At 45.9% G+C, this 23,247-nt stretch overlaps 1 protein-coding gene across 8 annotated transcripts in view; it reads left to right on the forward strand.

Moving 5' to 3' along the window:
• GLI2 (GLI family zinc finger 2) overlaps positions 1-16,395 on the forward strand; it is a 185,973-nt gene extending 169,578 nt beyond the window's left edge. For all 8 annotated transcript variants that reach the window (XM_021398987.1, XM_021398991.1, XM_021398985.1 and 5 more), the window contains 4 exons: positions 913-1,077; positions 6,379-6,660; positions 9,895-10,231; positions 11,237-16,395. In XM_021398987.1, coding sequence (XP_021254662.1) covers positions 913-1,077; positions 6,379-6,660; positions 9,895-10,231; positions 11,237-13,593 — 3,141 coding nt within the window. In that variant the 3' untranslated portion in view covers positions 13,594-16,395. The remainder of the gene's footprint in view (positions 1-912; positions 1,078-6,378; positions 6,661-9,894; positions 10,232-11,236) is intronic.

Here is a 23,247-nt window from a genome sequence, read left to right on the forward strand (position 1 = left end):
CTGAACTGCTGCTCTTAAGTTCACCCTATGGTTGGTGTAAGGGCTGCATTAAGCCAGAATTTGAAAGGAAGCCTTGCATTTCTTAAAATTCAGCATTTCTAAGTTCCCTCTTGCCTCACCAAAGAGCACTTAAGACAACCTCCTGGATTAGAGTGACTGGTGAGATCCTTCCATGCTGCAGATGGGGCAGGTGCAGGAAGAAACCTCCAAGTGGAGCAGACGGTGGCAAGACTTCATCTCCTGAAGCCTGACTGTATCTCCCAAGCTGCTCCTTCTTGTTGTGTGGGCAGCTGGTTTCCTTCCAGGAGCAAGGCTTCTGGCCGGTACCGTCATCCAAACATCCATCTGTCTTCAAGATTGAGAGCCTTGTTTTTTAAACTGGTAATGTCAGACAGCCTGACCACAGCATCTTCCGAGAGTAGGCCCAAGCTGTAATTTAGGAAACTTCAAAGCTTGCTGGATTTTTGCTTGTGTGTTAGAGAATGGTCTGGTCTTTCCAGCTCTGAAGCTAGGGAAGCTGCAAGGCTGGTCGAACTGTCAAGAAACCATCGGTTCTCTGGGTGAAAGGAAAGGACCTCCATCTCTGAATATGGTAGTTGCAGAGGGGTGGCTAAGAGAATGGAGGGCTGTTCAGCCCTGCTGGAAAAAGCAGTTTCTTGTTGAAATGTCAGGTGTGTACCCGACAAGGAGCAGCACCTTAAATGTGAGTCACTGCTGAAACTCTCAGCCTGCCTAGGGAGGGGAATTCTCCCAACAAAGTGAATGTTGTTCCCTAAAACACAAGCCCTTTAAAGGGAAGGAAAAAAAAAAAAGAATGAGAAACAGATGAGAAGGGTTTAGGCAGGAGGGAAATCAATTTTTTCTGGTTAATTAATCACCCTTCTTGTGTATTTCTTTTTTTATTTATTTTAGTTTGAGGGTTGCTCCAAGGCTTACTCCCGCCTGGAGAACTTAAAGACACACCTGAGGTCCCACACTGGAGAAAAACCTTACGTCTGTGAACACGAAGGCTGCAATAAAGCCTTTTCCAATGCCTCGGATAGAGCCAAGCACCAGAACAGGACGCATTCCAATGAGGTAAGCCTGGGCTCACCACAGCTCAACGGAGGGCTTTTTTTTAATTTTGCTGACAATAAACATGCACTTTACACGCTGGACTCATGTAAAAAGAAACCTACTGTAATGAGAGGTTTTTCTTATTTTTTAATGGGATTTATTCTGTTGAAGAGCCAGACCACATTAGCTTTATATTTATGAAAGCCACGTTTGAAATCATAAACAGATGTTAAAGTATGCAAACTTCTTAATCAGCTTTGGAAATTAAAGTGAGCATTTTCCAAATTTATGATTTTTAATAGTGTGAATGGGGTTGTACGTTTGCGCATGTGGTGTTTCATATTAGTGTGGCACAGACTTGCAGTAGTATAACAGCTACCCAGGATTCTGACACTTTGGAAATAATACTTCCTCCATCGTTTGATGTACAATGATAGAGCACAATGCAATGCTTTGTTAACCTTGGCTAATTAAGACCCACTATTAGTAGTAGGGGAGCAGAGGAAATTGCCTTTATTGTAACGCATGTGATGGTCTGTTGCAATCAACCATAGCCGACGATTGAAATTTATATTACCACTAATTAGCTGACAGGGGGAGAAAAAACAACACTCTGAAGTTCTAATAATGTTTGCAGCCATGAAGAATTCAGTCTGCAGACTAATTTGCAACTGTTAAATATAGACTATTGGAGAATGGAACACAATTGCCATGGATGAGAGCTTTTTAAAGCGATGCTGTGTCTACAAAGGGCTTCTGAGAAATATATCTATCTCTGGCATCATAATATCTGCCAGTAATAACCACAGCTCTGTAGGTTGAATCTCTTCTGTTGAAGTCAGAATAAGGATTCAGACTCCAGGGCGCCCTTCTGTTCTGTGTGATGCTGAGACCTGGACCGCAGTATTATTTTAATTTGTTTGGGTATGAACCCAAATGCCAGGGTTGTCCTTTGTCTGTGAGCTCTTCCCTCAGCAAGACGAAGGTTAAAATTAACCTGTATCTGCATTGCGGTTGGTTCAAGGCTATGCAGACCCTGAGGTCAGGAGTGACCAACAGGACGTGCAACCTCTCGCTTGCTGAGCAGCCTGCATTCTCAATAACTGGTGTTTGGTTAAAACAAAATTTGTTTTCTGTTAAAGCTTCTTCTACTGGGAAGTAGATAGTATGATTTACTCTCACTGATAGAATTTCAGGTGTTAGAAATTGCTCGTTTTCCAGCCCTGGAAGCTTCCTGAGCGTTCCTCCAGTGCTGGATGCAATACCTTTTTCATTGTTGTTATTTCTCTTCCACAACACTACAGCGCTAAGTTGCTCTTCATCTTCTTTCTCTCAAGTTAAGTACGTCAATCAAGCCACTGAAGTCTCCTACTAGTACAGCATTGTTTCCTATCTTAAATCAATTTTGTGTGCCTCTTCCATCCCTAAGGATCCTTACTTGGATGGACCAAGACTTCTTGTACAGCTTTCAGTACTGGATACAGACTCTCTGATCAGTTTGTGTGCATTGAAGCAGTATGTGTACTAATTTTTGCCCATGGATGACTTGAACTCTGATCCCTAGAGCTCTTCCAGGATCCCTCCTAGGTGTACCAGAGTCTTCCCTTCTATTTGTCCGAGTGTCAATGGTTTACGGGCAGGTTCAGCCCAGTTCTATGACGAATGGGGCAGGGGACCCACGGACCCATGCCCCGGGAAAGGGAAAAGGGGAAAAAGGATAGGGAGATGGGCCTAAAAACAAAGCAGCAGCAAAGATCTGAGGAGAAACAAACTAATTTACTAAATAAGATATTGGAATGCAAAATAACACACTATAATACAATATAATTACAATTTAAGCTAGTAAATCCAATACAGTGAGGGAGTGTCCAAAATTAAGGTAGGCCTTACTCTAATACTGACGGTGAGACGTCTGGGGAGCGAGATGCTGCCGGGATGAGGGGTGGGAAGAGAAGAGGGGAACATCTCGTGATCTGCAGTTTTGTTTTGTCTTTCCCTCTGAACGGAAAACGGTAACAGGGCAGCAAAATCCTCTGAGGAATATAGTAGTTCTTCTCTTCTCAGAACCAGGTACCCAGAACTATCCACAATCCATGGAACTGGAGCATTAACTCTCTAACTCCCAATACACTACATGATGTTATGATGTGGAATACCAATACCAAAAATCATAAAACCATGACAGTGAGTGATGTACCATATTCCTACATATGGAATTTTGCCTTTGGCTGTATTATTAGATAACATTTCTTCAAATGGGTTCAGCTTTCCAAGTGATCCAGATCAGGAGCTGCACAAGGTCTGTGATGACTCGACCCTTCGTGTGAGCAGAGCTTGGACACAAGGTGCCTGCTCCTCTGCATTTCCATTTTGCACAAACGTGAAGCTGTAGGGCAGAAACATCCAGCTCCTTGTGGACCCTGACCTAATAATGCTGATGCCCTGCAAAGGCTGCATCCAGGAACACAAATTAAAGATTCAAATAACAGATAGGAATTCTTCCTTCTTCTGTTGCTTCTTGTAGAGGATGCCAAAGCACTCTCAGGTGCAGAAGTAGCTACTAGTGGGGAGTTTGTACCAGGCCCACTGATCCTTGCCAGGGGCACTACCTGGCACTTTGTGTTCTTGTCTTTTGAGGTCATGCTCACTCCTAAATGGCTATCCAGCCCTCCTTGATGCAAGGCATGCGTGGAGAATTGTGGAAGATCTGTAGGCTGCATATAATGGCTCTCTGCGACGTGTGTAGATCGCTCTGAAAGTAATGCCTCCTATTTATTTCCATGGAAACTATGACAGATACAAAGAGCACGGTAGCACTATTTGATAATGTAAATTCTCAGCTACAAAACAGTATTTTTCAACATAGTCACCACCATTAGCTATGCACTGAACAAGAGCTTGCATGCCATGCTTGTAAAAATCTGCACCAGTGCTATTTCACAGCTGCTGTGATGGCATCATTGCTTGGAAAATGTTGCCCACACAGTCCATCTTTCATCAGCCCAAACTGATGGAAGCTAGAAGGCACCAAATCTGGATTATACAGTGGGTGTAGTAGGACAGTCCAGCCAAGACTGTCAGTTTGCTCCACAGACTTCAAACTGGTATGAAGCCAGGTGTTCCTGTGTTGCAAGAGACACAATCCAGGAAACTGTCATCCTCAGCCTCATAGTGATTCAGTAGGTCCTGACAAACTTGCATACTGCGTTCTTTTCTGTTCCTGTGTGAGCGTTCATGGTACCCACCCGGCACTAACTTTGAGATATTCCAATGTTGCCAACTTGTTTCCAATGTGTTGAAGCTGATATCTGGCTCCATACACAATTCCCCGGTCCTATCCTGCCAAATCACATGGATGAGCTGATTAAGACGCTCTTTATTTTGTGGTGTGACAGCTGTGCACAGCCATCCAGAATGTGGCTTGTCTGTCACGTCACTGTTGCCACTGCTGAAATGCACCACCCACTGCCTCTCTGTGCTAATATCCACTGCTTGGTCTCCATGAACATTCAGCAAGCATCAATGAGAGTCAGTGAGTGCAATTTTTTCCATGTGGAGGAATTCAATTCCACATCTTTGCTTCATGCACAAACATAATAAAACAGGAGACGTTACTTTCAGAGCAGCCCTTGTATGTTTGATATTTTCTTTCTGAGGAACTTATAACGCAATCCTTTACAACAGATGCCATCCCTCATGGCAAAGCCATCGCACTGGACAGCAGGCCTAGGTGAGGGTCCTGCAACCAGCTGTGGTTATGACCAGTGGATTAGCAAAATGCACTGACACCTCAGCACACAAAACCACCCAGATGCAAAGGTGGAATTTGTGTCCACTGCATCAGTATTTGAATAATCTGGAGGATATGAGGAGGTATGCCAATGTATCAACAGTTGTGCTCAGTTGAGTTACAGGAGATATGGCCTGATGAAGTGGGTGCTTGTGTCCACTAAGTGGAATGTCTGCCCTTCCAAGCAAGAGTGATAATGTTACCCAAGTTACCCGTATCTGAAAATCAGAACTGCTGGGACTAAAGGATCTTTATAAAATGTCACTGAACTGTTTAATGTTGCTTTTTTAGCATGGGGGTGGTATCTGCTCTTTAGAATAAGTTTCAATAGCAGTAATAATATTTCTATAATGCCTCATAGAAGGAGTTGCATGAGATTCATAAACAAACTATTTTACTTTTTGTGCTTTGGTTTACCCAGCATTAAAATGTATTAAATATTTACCTCAGTGCGGTGTTACAAGCATTTAGTTTGTTCAAATGATCTGCCAAGATCAGCCAGAAAGCATGCTTTTGAATAAGAAACAGACTTTTAGCATTTTTCATGTGATTATAGTTGCTTTCTGCAAAGAATACACACTCCTTTGTATTTTTTTGCTCAAGCTTCTGGATGACATTAGAAAATAGATTAAAAAAAAGAATAGGAATGGTCATTTTGGGAAGCCTTCAAACAACAACTATCAGAGTTTTTTTTTTCGTGGATCTATTCCAGTGCATTGGCAGAAAAATACGTAGAGTAGCTGTGAGGCTGAAAGTGGAACTTGTGATGAATTCAGAGCTTCCAGCACAGCAGCACCAGCTCAAACAACTGTGGTGCTAGTGCACTTCGAATTGGAAGCTCAATAATAAAAAAGTTAAAAGAAGAAAAAGAAGAAAAGTATCCGTTTGCTGACTTCTGTTTTCAGAAGCATGGCTTCATCCTTGTTTTCCTGTGGCAATCAATGATTCATGAATTCAGGACTAGAGCGCTATCGTCTGAAAAAACATTGCATGTCTGTGGTTTGTTTTGCACAATAACAGATTTCAAGGTGACAGGTGCTGGAGTGGTGTGATAGATGGTGTAGGGTTACTCTGGTCCGGCTTGGTTTTGCTGGAATTCCATCAGCCAGAAGGTCTCAGACATTTTCACGATGCAGACCCCACCTTAGCAAAGAGAATGTGTTATGGCCAGTCCTCTACATCATCTCCTGCCCATTCGTAATCAGGAAACATTCCTGTGGCCACCCAAGCAAATACATACATGGGAGAGTAATATTTGGAAAGTATTTCATGAATTCTTAGCTGTCTTTTAATCCAACAACTGAAAACAAGGAGTTTAGCCAACATCAAATGACTGGCCAGGTCTGTGTGGATCAGCAGCAGCCCATATATCACATCTTGAGTATCTTGGTCTTACAAAACCCTGTGGAGCAGATGCCCCACATTTTGTTTTTGCCAGCAGCCATGATCACTATATTCTCTTGGCCCATACAATGCACCTGGAATATTTGGGCTTGCTCTAAATATAACACAATATCTGCTTTTATTTACAGAAACCCTATGTCTGTAAAATCCCTGGCTGCACAAAGAGGTACACAGACCCTAGTTCCCTCAGGAAACACGTCAAGACCGTACACGGACCTGATGCCCATGTCACAAAGAAACAGCGCAACGATGTCCACCCAAGGCCGCCTCCACTCAAGGAAAATGGGGACAATGAGGCAAGCGCCAAGCAGAGCAGTAAGATTTCAGAGGAGAGCCCCGAGGCCAACAGTACCACGAGGAGCATGGAGGATTGTTTACAAGTCAAAACGATAAAAACAGAGAATTCTGTGGTAAGAGCAGTTGCTCTTAGCAGAACTCACATGGCTCCTAATTTCTCCAGTACAGTGGGGGCGTGAACATTGCATGCCATTTACCTCTGCAGGCAGTTGCTCTTCAGCTGCCCACACCCTAGAGTTCAAGTCCAGAGATGAGATTGCAGGTCAGGGCACAGTCCAGAACATTTTGTACTTTCCTACTCAGCAGCACAAATTCCCATCCCTGGAGTCATGGGGGCTGTGCGATGTTCAGTATCATGCTTGGCCTGGCTGTGCTGTGCACTTGGGTAAAACTTGGCAATATCAGAGATTTGCAGTACTCTCCTCACCAATATAAATTGAGCAAGAGGTGTAGGACACAAATTGATGAATGTGTCTTGAAGCAGAAGTCCATCCCTTTTCTCCTCCTCCATCCCCAGCTCCTTCACCATTTTTCTTTCACTGGGGTTAACAGGGGCCTCTTGAGATCATCTAGTCCAACCCCCTGCCCCAGCAGGTCAGCTAGAGCTGATTGCTCAGAGGTACACCAGTTCACTGCTGGACCCTTGGCTTCAGAGGGGATTGTGGTGGGATAACAGGATGGGGAAGTGATGCCTGCAGTAAACAGGTGAGCTAGAATGAACAGTTCTCCTTCTTTGGTTCACAGATTGTGAGCTTGCAGTCAACCATGATCATAGTTTACAGCCCCATGAATTGCCACAAGCTGAAACAAAGACTATTTAACGACATTACGGCCATTACAGCAACTCCACAGTAAGCAGTAGCATGGTCAACGATGCTAACAAGGGACGTACAGTGATAGGCCCAAGTGCATTCAAGCCTCATCCAGCCCATGCTGGAAGCCCGTATGCTCCTCTACATACTGCTGCTGGTGAAGGAGATGGGGCACTGAACACATGGGATCACTTTTGCCTTTTGATAGTTCTCTTCACCTTCATTCCCAGAGTTCTGGTCTCCTGCACCAGCTCAGAGTGCGGCAGAATGTGGGCTGAGTATGGCAGAAATGGCCTTTGCCTTTGAAGGAGGGTGTAAACCAAAACCTCCCAAGGAGGATGTGGTTGCCCCGTCCCTGGAGGCATTCAAGGCAAGGCTGGATGTGGCTCTGGGCAGCCTGGTCTAGTGTTTGGCAACCCTGCACACAGCAGGGGAGTTGAAACTCGATGATCTTTGAGGTCCTTTTCAACCCAGGCCATTCTATGATTCTGTGAAATATAGTCCCCAAACTTCTCGGTAGAGCTGGAAGGACTTGGAACTCCAAAATATATATTTTCTTGATTTGAATCCAGGCTAAAAGATTACTGTTCCAACGAAACAACGTGCCCTGAAAGGACAAAGATTTTCTGAAAAAGGCTAAGGGATGTAATTTTTAACAAACTAGTAATGAGTTTTATGTTTTGATTATGAAGGATTTGAGCATTTTCACACCCAAAATGTCTCTAATTGACTAAAAGAACAGTTTTACCTTAATAATACTCTGAACTGGGTTATAAAAATGGTCTGTGAGAGCCACTGAACAGAATGACCTCGTTCCAGTACTTTTCCTTTGTGTGTGTGTTTTTTTTTTAATTATGAAAACAAGAACACAATCACAGCTCCCCACCCAGTTTCTTCAGAAGGTGTGGGCTTGTTTTCCCAGTGCTCCGTGCTCCCAGGGCTTCATCCAAGCTGTCTCACTGACAGCAGGACCCATGTGTCTGCTGGTCCTCTATACTCTCCCTGTCCAACATCTGAAAAGGGGCATTTAAGAAAGATGGAGCGAGAAATTTTACCAGGATCTGTAGTGATAGGACAAGGGTAATGGTTTTACACTAAAAGAGAGGAGATTTAGATTAGATGTATTGAAGAAATTCTTTCCTCAGAGAGTGGCAAGGCACAAGAACAGGCTTCCCAGAGACACTGTGGATGCGCCATCCCTGGAAGCATTCAAGACCAGGTTGGGTGGGACTTCGGGCAACCTGATTTGGTGGGAGGTCCCTGCTCATGGCAGGGGTGTTGGACTAGATGACCTTAGAGTTTCTTTCCAACCCAAACCATTCTGTGATTTGGTGGCAGGGAAGGCGGGGTATGGAATGAGGAAATATTAGCAATTTGTGTTGTATTCTGCACTCCCCTCTTCCTCTATATACTAACATGGTCTTTTCTGTCGTTGCTGTCTTTGTCCTAACAACCTGTTCTTTATTCCTGCTTACCCTTCCTTACTCTACCTTCCTAAGGACAGTCGGTACTAAGGTGAGCAAAGAAATCCTTTGTATTAAAATTGCTGTATAAAATACGGTCACTAGCAGACCCCCTGTCTCCAGCAAACCCTACAGGGAGGGGGCTGAGGCATGCAGAGCAAAGCGATGGAGGGGAACAGAGGATTTTTTCTCAAACACAGAAAAGAGAGAACATAACAATGCCTCAGGACTCTCACTATCGCATTGTTCCGAGTGTCACAACTCACCATTAAATCCCGGGATTGCAGTCTCTGTCATCCTGATTGAAGGGCTATGAGGCCATCACAGCCAGTCGGTCCTCCCAATGAGGGCTGCTATAAAACAAAGTAAAACATCACCCTGCACTCCCACCTTGGCCCTAGGCAATGTTTGTTGCCTTTTCAGCACTCCCACTTTCTGATAGTTGCTGGAGCATGGGCTTCGAGCAGAGAAGCTAGATGTCATGTCAGGTAACACCAATGCTACCTCAGAGCAAGTTCAGACCTTTTAGAATCTACTGCAAATAAACTACTGAATGTGCAATATCTAATGTAAATAAAATAAGTATTCATGCTGTTTATCTGTCTTATCTGTAAGTGGGAGTTTGCGAATGGTGAACCAGGTTTTTACCTGGCTGGAAATTTGTCAGCTAACCTAATTATATGTTAGGGTGGACAGAAATATGTTGTCTTTGAAATGCATAGGCCTTGATCCTCTGCTAGATAAACCAGTGCTCGCTCCAATATGCCTTGCACCAGGTAGCGTGCTTGCTGCTTTTCTTCAAGAAGCATCTGCTCCTTAATCTTTTGCTGGAACATTGTTTGGTTCCTCTCCATCCTCCACTCAAACACACCATAGTTTCTCCAGCTGCAGGTGATGCCCTGCTCTCCTCTCCAGAGAAGCTGGCCGTGCTCTCTGGTAGAGCTGAAATCCTGTGGCAAAGAAGGGTAGCATGAGGGGACACCAGGAATAGGGCCAAACTTGGAGCCCGTTGAGGATACTGAGCTGCTGGTTTCTTTTCACTTGTCCAACTCCTCCTCTTTTCCTTCCCAAGATGTGTCAGTCCAGTCCTGGTGGCCAGTCGTCATGCAGCAGTGAGCCGTCACCCCTGGGCAGCACCAACAACAATGACAGTGGAGTAGAAATGAACATGCACAGCGGGGGAAGTCTGGGAGATCTGACGGCGTTGGATGACAACGCTCCTGTTGTGGACTCAACAGTCTCATCTGGTAATTTGACAGTCAGCCTGCAGCTGAGGAAACACATGACGACAATGCAACGACTTGAACAGCTCAAGAAAGAGAAACTCAAGACAGTTAAGGATTCCTGCTCATGGGTGAGCCCAGCTCCACAAGGCAGAAACACCAAGCTGCCTCCCATCTCAGGAAACGGTAAGCCATGGGCATAGGCCTTGTCTCAGGTCTCATAACCGAGAGTGCCCTGTAGGAGGATTGTTTCTTGTGACCTCTGAGTCATCCTTTGCTGGATAGAGATGTTAGGTAACATGGAGGGCTTGAGTGGAAGCACAGCTATCTGGTTATGTGCAAAAGAAACACAGACTGCAGAGCTATGAAGGGAGGCAGATGAATCTTATTCCTGGGCTTGCCCAGCATTCAACTGCAGAAGTCTTTAGCATCCCAGTGGCAGCCACAGGACTGCTTGGATTTGTTCCAACAGTACCAGAGGGCTGATGTGTTTCCTAAGAGACTGCTGGAGCACAGGAGCAAACCAGTGAAGCCCTCCATACTTGATCTTGCTCTGGCAGGCCTTTTGTTACTTCAAGAGTTACTGGCTCTTGCCTGCAGCTTCATATACTAGTTTTCCACTGGCTGGGGATTCCTGATAAAGGTATCTTTATGATCCCTTTTGTGCTCCTCTAATTTCTTTGCCAAGAAGTCTCAAGGCCCTTGTTTGCACTAAACCTCAGGCTTAGTATATTGAAGCTTCTTGGTTTTCTCTGGGAAGAGCCCTTGACTGTCAGCTTTTGGTCTGGCAGCCTCCTATTCCTGGCTTTTGTGTTTCTGTTCCAGTAAGCAGCTGTGACTGTAGCTGCTCATTCACCCTATGGCACTGTTCACACCAGTCCTACTTTTTCCCCACTAAGAGAAGCTCATGTGGAGGCATTTCCTCAGCAACTGGACATCAGTGGGGTACACATTGCAATTAGTCTGCAGCACGAATGTCTCATCCTCTCTCCTTTGCCTTCTTGCTCTTCATGCATGGACACAGAGCTGTAGATGAAGCTTTGAATTCACGGGTAGCAAATCAAATTCATTATCATTCCTGTAAAATGTTTGGGGGTGGCTTCGCGTGTCTCCGTTTTGGAACCAAGAACATTACCAACTGGAATTTCTCAACTGACTAAAACTTTTCTTTCCCCACAACCTTTATCCTAGGCTCTATTCTAGAAAACAGTGGTGGTTCTTCTGCTACGCTGCCTAATCCAAGAATAATGGAGCTGTCTGTCAATGAGGTTACGATGCTGAACCAAATCAGTGAGCGCCGTGATAGTACGACAAGCACCATCAGCTCTGCCTACACCGTGAGCCGCAGATCATCAGGGATTTCCCCATACTTCTCCAGCCGCCGCTCCAGCGAGGCTTCGCAGCTCGGGCACCGTCCCAATAACACAAGCTCTGCTGACTCTTATGACCCGATTTCAACAGACGCTTCCCGCCGGTCAAGTGAGGCAAGCCAGTGCAGCGGGATGCCGGGCCTGCTGAACCTCACACCAGCTCAGCACTACAGGCTGAAAGCCAAGTACGCTGCTGCCACAGGGGGCCCTCCTCCAACGCCTCTGCCAAACATGGAGAGGATGACCTTGAAGAACAGGATCTCACTTATGGACGGACCAGAGCCTACCTTGCCCTCCATCCGCCTTCCACAAGGCCCTAGGCGTTGCAGTGATGGCAACACCTACAGCTACGCATCCACCGCAGCATTTCCCCATGAGGTGCCGGGCAACTGCACAAGACGGGCAAGTGACCCAGTGAGGAGACCTGCTGGAGAGCCCCAGCCCCTCCCGCGAGTTCACCGCTTCAACAGCACCAACAGCATGAACCCCTTCCATCCTCCACATCCTGCAGACCGGAGGAATTTCAGCATGCAGAGCTATGGGCGCTCTGATGGGAGCCTTGCCCGGCACACATACTCACCCCGGCCGCTGAGCATCAGCGAAAACATTGCCATGGAGGCCATGTCTGGGGAGGCAGAGGTGCCCATTGGAGATGATGACATTATGCTGCCAGATGATGTGGTGCAGTACATCAAGTCTCAGAACAATGGGGCAGCGGCTGAGAGCACTTCCATGGGGTACAACAACGAGATGCAGAGCTTCCAGGGAGGCGGGAAGCTGCAGCCCCCAGCCTTTCCCAGCCAGCGCAGGATGGCGGTGGCTGAGGCAAGCATGAGCCATTTGGGGCCCATGATGGCAGAGTGTCCCATGAGCTTTGACACACCCTCAGACATGAATAAAAATAACATGCCTGTCCAGTGGAATGAAGTAAGCTCGGGTACAGTTGATCTCATGTCCAATCAGTCAAAGCAGCAGTTTTCGCAGGGGAACTTAGCAGTGGTCCAGCAGAAGCAGAACTTTGGTCAGTACCAGAGCTACAACCAGCAGCAAATGCAGCTACCAGAGAACGGCATGAATGTAACACAGCAGAGCTTTATGCAAAGAAATGTGGGCATGGATGGGCAGAGGCTAAACTGTATGCAGCTGAGGCAGCAGCCAATGAGCCTAGGCCCAGGGATGAACTCTGATCTGGGCCCACACGCAGGGTATAACCAAGCTCATCAGATGCTGAGTCCCAATGCAGTCAACGGCAACCCAAATCAGCTCTCTCCTTCTTGTAGCAACATGGCGACAAAGTCTGGGCCCCACCTCCACCCTCAGCAAATGGACATGGCGACCGACCCATCCTTAATGGTCAGCAGCAACAGCGAGCGCACAATGCTGAACCAGGTCATGCAGGAACCAAGCCAGCAGAACTACTCATCTCAGCCAACCCACATGAACTTCCCCATGGCTCAGGAGGCCTTCCATCAGCCCATCATGCCCTCCAACCAGCAGAGCTTTGAGCCTCAGCAGAGCATGATGGGCTCGGCGGCACAGACGTATCCACCCAGCATGGTCCAACCTCGTCCCCCCGCCGAGCCCAGCCCGGCCAACAGGCCTCGAGGCCTCCGCACCGTGCAGCAGCTGAGCTACATGAGAACTCCCCACCCTACAAACACCGTGAGCCCTGGCCAGGAGGCGGCAGAGGCTGTGCATAAAAGAACCGGCGACATGTTGCCAGCATCGACCCAGCAGTGTGCGGATGGCACGAGGGAAAATAATTTGATGTACTATTACGGTCAAATCCACATGTACGAACAAAACAGCGGCTTCGATAATCACTCGGACTGCAGGGTCAGGCAGCAGCAGTGCGCGCTGAGCGGCAAGCCGGCCGCTCTGCCATCCCCGGGCACCAACCAGGTGTCCAGCACGGTGGACTCGCAAGGTCTTGAGCCGCCCCAGATAGATTTTGATGCCATCATGGACGATGGGGACCACTCGAGCCTGATGTCAGGAACCCTGAGCCCCAGCATCCTGCAGAACCTCTCCCAGAACTCCTCTCGCCTGACGACTCCACGAAACTCTCTGACTCTGCCCACCATACCCACGGGAATAAGCAATATGGCAATAGGCGATATGAGCTCCATGCTGACCACCCTGGCAGAAGAGAGTAAATTTCTCAACATGATGTCCTAACAGTAAAGCACAAGGCCTGAGCGCTATCCAAGGGGTCTGTGTAAAGCAGTTTTATGAATGTGCTTTTGAAAAATTATCCGTTCCAATAGAGTAGACTTTTTTTTTGTTAAGTATTACATACTTTAAAGGGATTCAAAGTAAAAAAATTAAGCTTCTGTACGGAGTTACGTAAACTACATCCAGGCAGTTCAGCACCGCAGAGGTGCACCTCTAGTATTACTAGTATTACTTTTGGCTTTGTTTCCCAGAGCACTGAGCGGTATTGCCACCAGGCTAGGAGACTGCATGGTTAAAGATGAAACCCACCCTCCCTCCCTCCATCCCTGTAGATAGTGCTCCCCATTGTTTCCCATTAGTTACGTTTGCAAAAATTCCATTTTCAACCCACCCCAGAGAGAAACGGGAGGACGTGATTTTGATCAGAATTAAAGCCATACTATGTACACTGCTCTGATGAGAGCAGTGGTTAGTTACATCTCCAAATGAGCCCTCTGCCAGCAGTATTCTTTTGTACCATAAATACCTTCGTACCTTGCAAAGAGCATGGATTCCAAGCGGCTTCTCTGCAAAGTGCCTTACCGTGCTTTCGTGTTAAATAGCCAAGGCCTCTCTTCCTTTAAAAATCAAATATAGTGTATTGCCAGAAGCGTATATGAAATGTACATTTATAAAAACATAGCGGCGTTTCTGAGAAAACATTGGAAAGACGCATTGATGAGACACTTGAAAGGTGAATGCGCTCTTTGATCAGATGTGTTTACAACGTGGTTTATATCAAGTGCCGAGTGGAGCAGAGGCCCGGGAACAGCAATCACTGGGAAATAATCCCCGTGGCAGGAAGGCTGTGGTGTGCAGGCTGACACACGCACAGCTGTGCCCACTGAGCGGTGCAGGGACTCCTGTAAGGGCCCCGAAAACCTTTTTAATTCTCTATTTCTGAAGCACGCATTACCATATCGTCGTGCAGCATTGCCACGGCTTCACTTTCCTTTGGGTTTTCCAAGATAAGGTTCTCACGCGTAGAAGAGTGGTAGCAGTGGAGGGTTTTTGGTTGTTTCAGCCCAGACTGCAATGTGGGAGCTCATTTGTCTGGCCAGGGTTCACCTGGGTGATGCAGTCCATGCAGGGCTTTGCCGAGGCCCCATGCATGCATCAGGCACGTGACAGCACTAATGGGAGGCCAACCATGAGCTAATGCGCCCTGCCCTGCAAGGAGGCTTGTTGGCACCCAGCCAGCGCTGCGTTAACCTGTCTCACAGCTTTGGTCAGCATGAAAAGAGCTGCTGTACTCAAAAAGTATACCCTGGCCGACCCACAAACTGCTCTTTGTACCTAGACTGGTTGAGTTCAGCACTGCACCTGCAGTCTGCAGTGTAGGCAAACATCTGGATAGTCTCAAAACAGGTATTTGGATCAAAATGGGGGCTCTGTCTGGAAGAATGTCTTGCAAACATTCTTCGGGAAGAGATGGGAGAAGCTCGGCCTCCCAAAGGCAAATCCTCCACCAAAATATAACTGCTTCTAGTAACGATTAGCTGTTTCCAGGCCAGACTCACCTGGCACTGAAGCCAGTCCTCGTAGCATTATTTATTTTTGTTGTTGCCAGATAAGGGTCAAAGTGGTGGGTGCATGTAGGCAGGAGGCCCTGCTGAACTCCTGACTGTGTAGGACAGGGATGGTTCTCCCCATCCCACTCTCATAGCTCCATACGTTGAAGGGCAGGCAACAAGCATGGCATCCTCCCTAGGTTCTCTCAGTTCGACCAAATGCATCTTCAGGGCCTCACTCTCTCCTTCCCATCTCCCCTCCATACAGATGCAATTTTTTCGCTTGCCTCTGTCTCCGTCCCCTGCACAAGACAGCAGCAGCTCTGTAAGGTACTTTGTGGTGTCCTAGCATCTCTGCTTTCCTTTTGCACAAGCTGATGTGTCAGGCTCACTGTTCCCAGCTGGAGTGAAAACATCACGTGCTATCTCCAGGCAAACTTGGTGCTGTTTCATACCCCAGTAGCTGGGGTTGGCAGCGATGGCTGGGACAGCCCTGCTGCCCGATAGATGTGAGCACAGCTGGTGTGGGGAGGTGCTGCTCAGCATCCTGCAATCTCATCCAACCTCATCCCAAATGCAAAGGGTGGGCACAGGATGCTCTCACCTTCAGGTTCCCGTAAATCCCACTGATGTCCCGGGTGCATGAGGACAGGAAAGCAAAGCAAGGTGTCTGGCTGTTGGTTTGTGTCTCTCGTGAAAGGTATGTGTAAAGGGATTGTTTTATAGTCTGCTGTATATATTCTGCAATTGCTGACCTTGCCCTTGCCTTTGCATTTATGAAAAGAGGGCAGTACGTATTTTAGGATGTTGTATGTTGTCCTGGACGCTTGGAGTGCAACTGGGCATCCCATGTGCTGAGTCGAATCAGGCCTTCATGTGTCCTTTGACTGCTAATCTGATTTTTTTTTCAACAGCTGCATAGGGCAGTGGTATCTGCTGAGTCCCTCTTCACAGGTATCTCATCAACGAAAGATCAAACACAAAAGCAAAACCAAATCTCCAATGACTTGAGATTTCTCAGACTTTCCAGAGGTGGTCTTCCTTCATTTTCTGAAATAGTATTATAATAACCATTCCAGCACTGTATATATTATGTATAGAAGACATCATTACTAAAAGTACTGTAGGTGAATTGTTCTGTCAAATTTATATCGTAAGAACATTTTTAGCTGTTTTCTACATCGTAAGAACGGAGGTAACATGCTGAAACTGTATATAAACCTTTTGTACATTAAAAAGTAATTTTTTTTCGTAACTCCTTGTGTCTGTTGTTATCGCCTCTTATTGATAATAGTGGTTGGCATCCATCTGTCATTGCCACAGTTGAACTCTGGTGGTGCCTAGGAATGGATGGTAAGGAGCTGGATGGGCCTGGTGTGTACCACTGCATGAATGTGCAACAGTCCTGCCTTGAAGAGCTTCCAGTCAACGATGTGATAGAGGTGGCAGATAGAGGCGGTGAGGCTGGGGACCTGTGGAGAGCACAGCCGCACTGCTCAGGTCTCAGCAGAGGTGGTTTGAAGGAGATTGAGGTAATGCAGCTTGGAGTGAGCTCTGGAAAAATCTAGCAACTGGAAGATTCATGGCAAAATGGCTCATTAGCTGTCTTGATTTGTGTCCAAAAGGAGGCAGATCAGTAAAGCTGTGATGGACATTGACACTGACTAGTTGAAATTTGGCTTTGGAAAGAGAAGAAATTAATTTGTCCACTGTATACATGATGGGAAGTGATACAGTGAGCAGCGGATACATCAGTCATGAACCACTTAGAGCCTGGTCTGGCCCATTGATGAGAAGGTTCCGTTTAACTGCAGCAGGAGTTAGCTCAGCCACTCAAGGAACTGATTTTTCAATTTAACTGTAGAGAGGTGGGTGGATGTGGACAAGGCTAAAACTTTAAGGGGGGGGGGGGGGGGGGGGGCAGGTAGCTGGTCATAGATTTTGAGTGAAGTTGGCTCTTTAGCAAAGCGGTTGTCCTATGAATCAGTTGTGGCACTTTGTACAAATAAACAAGAAGTTTCATGCAGAAGCAGCTGAAAGAATGTCCTCATTTTCCTTCAGGTGGGATTCCTGGTAAGTTTGGGGCAAATCCTCACCCCATCATCTGGGTTGCCTCATAGTGGCAAGAGATTGGCATATATTACAATGGAATTAATCTTGCCTGTTCTAGACACTTCGTGTGATGTTGATCATCCTCTACAAGACCTCTCTCATTCTCTTCATTGATTAGAGACCCTTCACTGATTACACAGGTACTTCCCTAGTAGGATGAGGTGAATCCTATGATTCCTCCTGTGATTCCAATCTGGGCACCCTCAGCACAGTCTGAGGTTGAGCCAAGGCACAAGATGTTGATTAATGTGTTAATGATCCTGTTAGTCTGCAAATCCATTGTATAAATATCACACCCTTTTGTACTGTCCAAGAACTACAGAAATCACATTTTAAAAATGCGGTAATATTATTAAAGGGAAATTGTTCAAAGCTTCTTTATCGACAAAAGGCTTTGGTGACAGATCAGCTCCTACTGCTTTTTTACTTCAAACATTTAAAGTGGGTTTCTAATCTAGATCAAGTGCCGCTTCTAGCTGATATTTCACGTCGGAGTTTGATCAGGGCACACCTCTGCCTATGTAAGAACATCTTTATTACTTAAACTGGGCCAATATTTCCTAGGAGCCCACACGAGGTCAGGTACCAGCACGCACATTTTTACTACCCAGCCATCCTGGAATAAACAGAGATGGAAAGGCTCATTGCTACAACTGTAAGAAGGCAATAAACCTTCTGCAACAACTGTTGTTTATAAGCCAGACCTCTGGAGTTTATAGTACTGTGAGAGTGTCACAATATTCAATTAATTCTATTTTTAATCAAGCAATCATCTCCCTTATGAAAATGAACCATCCTAAGAGGGCTGATTCTGACCCTCTGATGAGCGTTACATCACTCCATTCCCAAAACCTTGGGGGCACAGGAGGACTAAGATCCCACTCTGGGTAAGACCATCACAGCTCTTTGAAATTGCACTTACACTGAAGGTTTTCCTGGAGGGGAGAAAAAGGCCATAAAAGCTACTGTTGCTGGATCTGATTGCACTTACTGAGTACGGAGTCATTCCAATGGCTCTTTATTGCAGTGGTCTCAGTAGGGATGACATAGGAGCTCTCGTGCTTTACGAGCTGTTGGATCTACTTGGAAGAGCATACGTGTTGTAAATAAATGGTGTGTTTTATATTATTGGAAGGACAATTTATGACCAATCGAGGCCTTTTGCAGACAGCTATTTAACTTGTAAGTAAAATGACCTAACACTTAAGAAATTTAGAAGCTACAAAACAACCTGTGTTGTGGCTAATATACTTATTTCTCCCCTTGATTTATGCTTCATGTAAAACTTGAAATGGCTATATTAAATGTGTTTGCTGTAAAAAGAAAATTAAAAAAAAAAGAGCAAAGTGATGTTTCCTCACATGCTGAAGGTATCTGCTTACTGTAGTTTCTTCCAATTGCACTAGCACCCGTGATTAATTGCACAGGACCCTCGCCCTCCCTATTTCCATTTTCCCCATGCTGACCTGTCAGGCAGATAGATATGTAGGGGGCACGCTAGCCCACCAGTTGTCAACTTGCTGCTGCACTCAACTACAGTGCAGTTTCTGGAAATGTCTATGTATGGATGCTTACAGAAAAGTAAACTGTGGCCACCACTTCCCTGGGCCTTGTGGACACTTCTGTCCATCAGAAAGGCCATTTTGCAATTGTATCTCTATGATCATTTGAAGCAAGCAGCAGCAGGCATGGCAACCAGCATCAAAGGGAATTCCTGCATCAGGGAACAGGACATGAAACGACCTAAATCTTTAGTCTAGTCTTGACTCAGTAAGTATGGCCCAGATCAATCCTGACAGAGAAAGGACTCGATGACCCCTACGGGTTCCTTCCAGCTAGAAATGTTCTGTGATTTTTATGGAAGGACTCAAAGCAGAACCTTGGTCTGATGTTCTTAACACCTAAAATAGTCTTTCTCATTCGCTTCGCCTTTTCTTACCCTCTTCCCTTTCTTCCTTTCTCTCTCTCCCTTCCTTTCTCTGACTATACAGAAAGACTCCAGCTAAAGACAACCTTCACAAATACTATGTCCCTGTCAATGTGCCTCTCCTGTTCCTCTCCAGGAAGGACCCCCAAGGCTCTGCCCATACAACCATCCTCTCTGCTAGTGTTTGACAGACAGACGTGAAGAACAAGCTTCCTTGACACCTGCAGAGGGAATCATGCAGAAGAAGAGCACATATTGCACAGCTGGATGTTGGCCGAAGCACCAGATTTGTGCTACAGTGGTTAAAATAGATTGAACTAAATGAGGGCAGCAGGGAAGGAAGACAAACTCATGTCAAAGCAGGGATAGTTTTCTATCTTGGCTGCGACGTGACTGAGAAGCACAGCTGGGACTGATTCACAGCAGCTTGGAATGGCAACGCTGCCCCAGGCCTGCAGTCTGTAGGTGGCCTGCTCCACCCTTGGCAACGCCATCATCCTGCCCTTGCCTGCAACCCTCAGAGCAGAGAGACTCCCAGCCCCAGCACCTCAGCCAAGCTGTAGGAAACAAATGTGCTGCTCATTTCTGATGCAGTTATTGTATAACAAGAACCTGATAATCTCCAGGTGAGTTAATTGGCCCCATTTCCCAGCTGGCAACACAGCCCTCCAAGAGGGTACCTGGCATCTGAGCAAAGTGTCCCAGATGACTGATAAATGATAAGTGATGTGTTACTGGTAAGAGATGCATTAATTTTTCTTTTCTTTCCATCTTTTATGAGGAAAATGTCTTGATGCAAATCATTGAGCCTCTGTGTCACTCATCAATAATGACAATAAGTGAAAGTCAATTACATTCCATGAAATGCACAGAGGATTAAGCTTCACTCCAGGCATGCTGAAAGTGGGCGGCATTGCTGTATCTGGGAGTTTTAAGGAGGGATGAAAACGTGGGTTTTCATAGGATCATAAAATCGTAGAATTGTTCAGGTTGGAAAAGACCTGTAAGATCATCCAGTCCAACTGTCAAGCCATCACCACCATGCCCACTAACCATGTCCCCCAGTGCCATGTCTACCCTTTTCTTGAACACCTCCAGGGCTGGTGAGTCTGCCACCTCCCCTTCTGTTTTTGCTCTGTAGACAGTGAGGCTGCACCCGTGTTACATCAGTACCCATGAGGAAGGTGCCCCAGCCTGTGATCCTCATGGCTTTCTGCAGGCCAGTGACTTTCCCAGGTGAACAGCCATCCAGGAACCCAACAAGCCTCACCTTGCTTGAGGAAATGATCGCTTGTCATAGCAATGTCTGGAGATGTGTCAGTGAAAATGAAAAATGTTTTCAGGGAACAGGAGCTGGGCCTGAGCCAGGTGAACGTTTCTACTTAATTGGAAGAAAAAAAAAAAAGATTCTAGCATTTCCATCACTAACTGGAAGCAAGTGGGAGTGTTCTGAACAGTGGTTTGGCAGTGGTCTTACGTGTTGAAAGCACCAATGAGACCTAAGTATCTGAGAAGGCTTTTCTTACATGAGAGCTATCTTTGTAGCCACTGAACTTCTGAAAATATCTTGTAAATGCCCAAATTAAAGGTAACTTTAAAAGATGAACCTACTCAAAAGCTTTTCCCAAAACTCAACACATATCAACAGCACATTAACGAGTTTAGCCTAAAAACCTTCCAGATGTAAAACTTGGATTTAGAAGAACATGGGGCTGAGAGATGACTTCAAAGTTGTCTTGAAAAAGTGATAAGGAAAGGAGTTTCAGCTAAAATATTATCATTACATTTCTCAGTAATGTTTATGTGTCCATCATTTACCTAAAAGAATAGTTGTATGTAGAGAGCTGGGCTGGATTAATCATGGGTGACTCAGTACCAGAAAAAGTCACATCTCAAGGGACCACAAGTAGCTGTTTCTTACCCCTGCTCTTCCTATGAAGTTCTTCCATGTGAGACGTTGGGACCAAGCAGAACTCACAGAAGATGAAGGTGCAAAATAAAGTCAGGGACTGAGGGCATTTTAGATTATCATCATCCCTCCTTATAACAGGAAAAACCACACTGTTAATGCTTTGTTAGAATATTCCAGCTAACACACATTGTATTGTATTGTAGTACAACTAGATGAGCTAACGTAAAACATCTTTCCCAGCCCTCAGTTCAGTACTGACATGAAGCCTCAGGCGAAGTGCTGGTCCACAGATATTTGAGCAGGTTCAGAAGGACTTAGCAATGGTTTCTCTGGTATTGAGACTGGTGAACAAGGGAGGTCTTTTCTTTCCTTGGAATAAGATCCATAGACAGTCCAGAAGAGGTTTTTTTGAGCTGTTTGAAACTCCTTTACTACTATTTTAAAAGCAGACATCTGATGTTTCTTAAATAAAAATAACTGCAGAACAATCAGAAGGCTGTAACTGTAAACTTGATCTTGTGGACATGCCTCAATGCTTTCTATTAGGCTGAACTAAAACTACTCAAATTAGAAAAATCAATCCTCAAATGAACCCAACTATCTATCATACCAAAGAAGACTGTCTTCTAGCACAAATAGCACAAGCAGGGCCCAACATAATTCATCTTGCTTGGCATGTAACCACAGGACCACCCTGTGACATGTCAGGACCCAGGGAGAGTGCTTTGATTGGGTAAGATGGCAAAATATGTGAAATCTGGAAAGAACATATTTTAAGAACATTACAAAAGAGGAATGTGAGTGCAAGGATGGAGGGAGAGGTCCAACCACTGAGACACTGCCAACAGAACTGGTGCACTGAGGTTCCCATTCCCTGCGCAAGCGCACATCACTTCCCATCTTCCCCAGAGTGGGCAGTGGCCCACGGCAGGTTGACTGTGTGCTCCTTTTGGTGGTGGTGGTTTGTTATTTATTAAGACATTTTGAGCCTACCATTTTTCACGGCCACAGAGATCTGGCACTCACAGGCAAAGCTAACTGGAAGGTGGAAACCATGGCCAAGAAGTAGCTCACTGACCTCAAGAAAGGATTTGAACTGCTCCTGTCCTCAGGGAACGTTTTGCTGGAGGCCGATGAGCATAGCAGTTCAGTAGAGCTGCACAATGAGGCTGTGTTGCGCTTTACCTGAGTGTGGCCAGCTATATATGAGCCAAAATGCTCCTGTAGACAAGCAATGGGGATGGGGAAAGCGTGGAGATGTTGATGACATGGCACTGTAGGAGGAGGACAAACCACAGCGCCCTGCTGGTCGGAATTGCCCCATATTCCTGGGGCTTCAAGAGTGTTCCCTCTGGACAGAACGTGCCACTTTTCAGACACAGCTTGCCCTGGCTGATCTTTGCAGTTCCCAGCCCCAAGGAAGGCGTGATGCTGCTCGTTGCAGGCCTGTGCTGAAAGACATGGGGCTGGGCTGGTCAAAGTGATGTGAACAGGCTACTCACTATTTATAATGGTTCTCCTAGTGCCTAGGCCCAAACATTTGCTGTTTCAAACAGGCCATTTGCTCTTTGTAGCTGCCTTACCTCTCATAGAGCACCATGTTGCTTCAGTGAAGTGTGTGCTAGGAGTTTACAAGTTTTCCTACTGTATTCTGGAGATGTTGTTTTGGGTGTTTGGTGGAGAAAATTGCAGACAGTGCTGGGATGGCCATCTAAGAGCACTAAGATGTACAGCACCATAGATGACAGCAGCGTGCTTGAGGTCACATACAATGAAGCACAGCTTGGTCTGCGCTGCATGTGTCAGGAAGCAGCAATGGAGCAGGTCAGGGTCTATTCCAGTTATGTGGGACATCTGAAAGACCATATGGAAACACTGGGTGTGCACTGACTCCTTGCATAATGTTCTCTGGCAGCCATGCAAGCTTTGTTATATTTTGTTTTGCAGCGTACAGGATGAGACAATGTTGGTACCATCAATGCTTCAATCAAGAGGCAAACATCTCATTTAAAAGTTTATTTTAATGAAGGCCTCCAGCTGGAAAGGTTATTTATTAACCTCTTATTTACAAATTGAGCCCTGATTTGAAAATTAAGGCATTGTAATTTAATATTAACCCACATGTCAGAAAATAATGAGACAAACTACAGGGAAAA

The sequence above is a fragment of the Numida meleagris genome, chromosome 5, assembly GCF_002078875.1.
Source record: "Numida meleagris isolate 19003 breed g44 Domestic line chromosome 5, NumMel1.0, whole genome shotgun sequence".
NCBI classification, from domain to species: Eukaryota; Metazoa; Chordata; class Aves; order Galliformes; family Numididae; genus Numida; species Numida meleagris.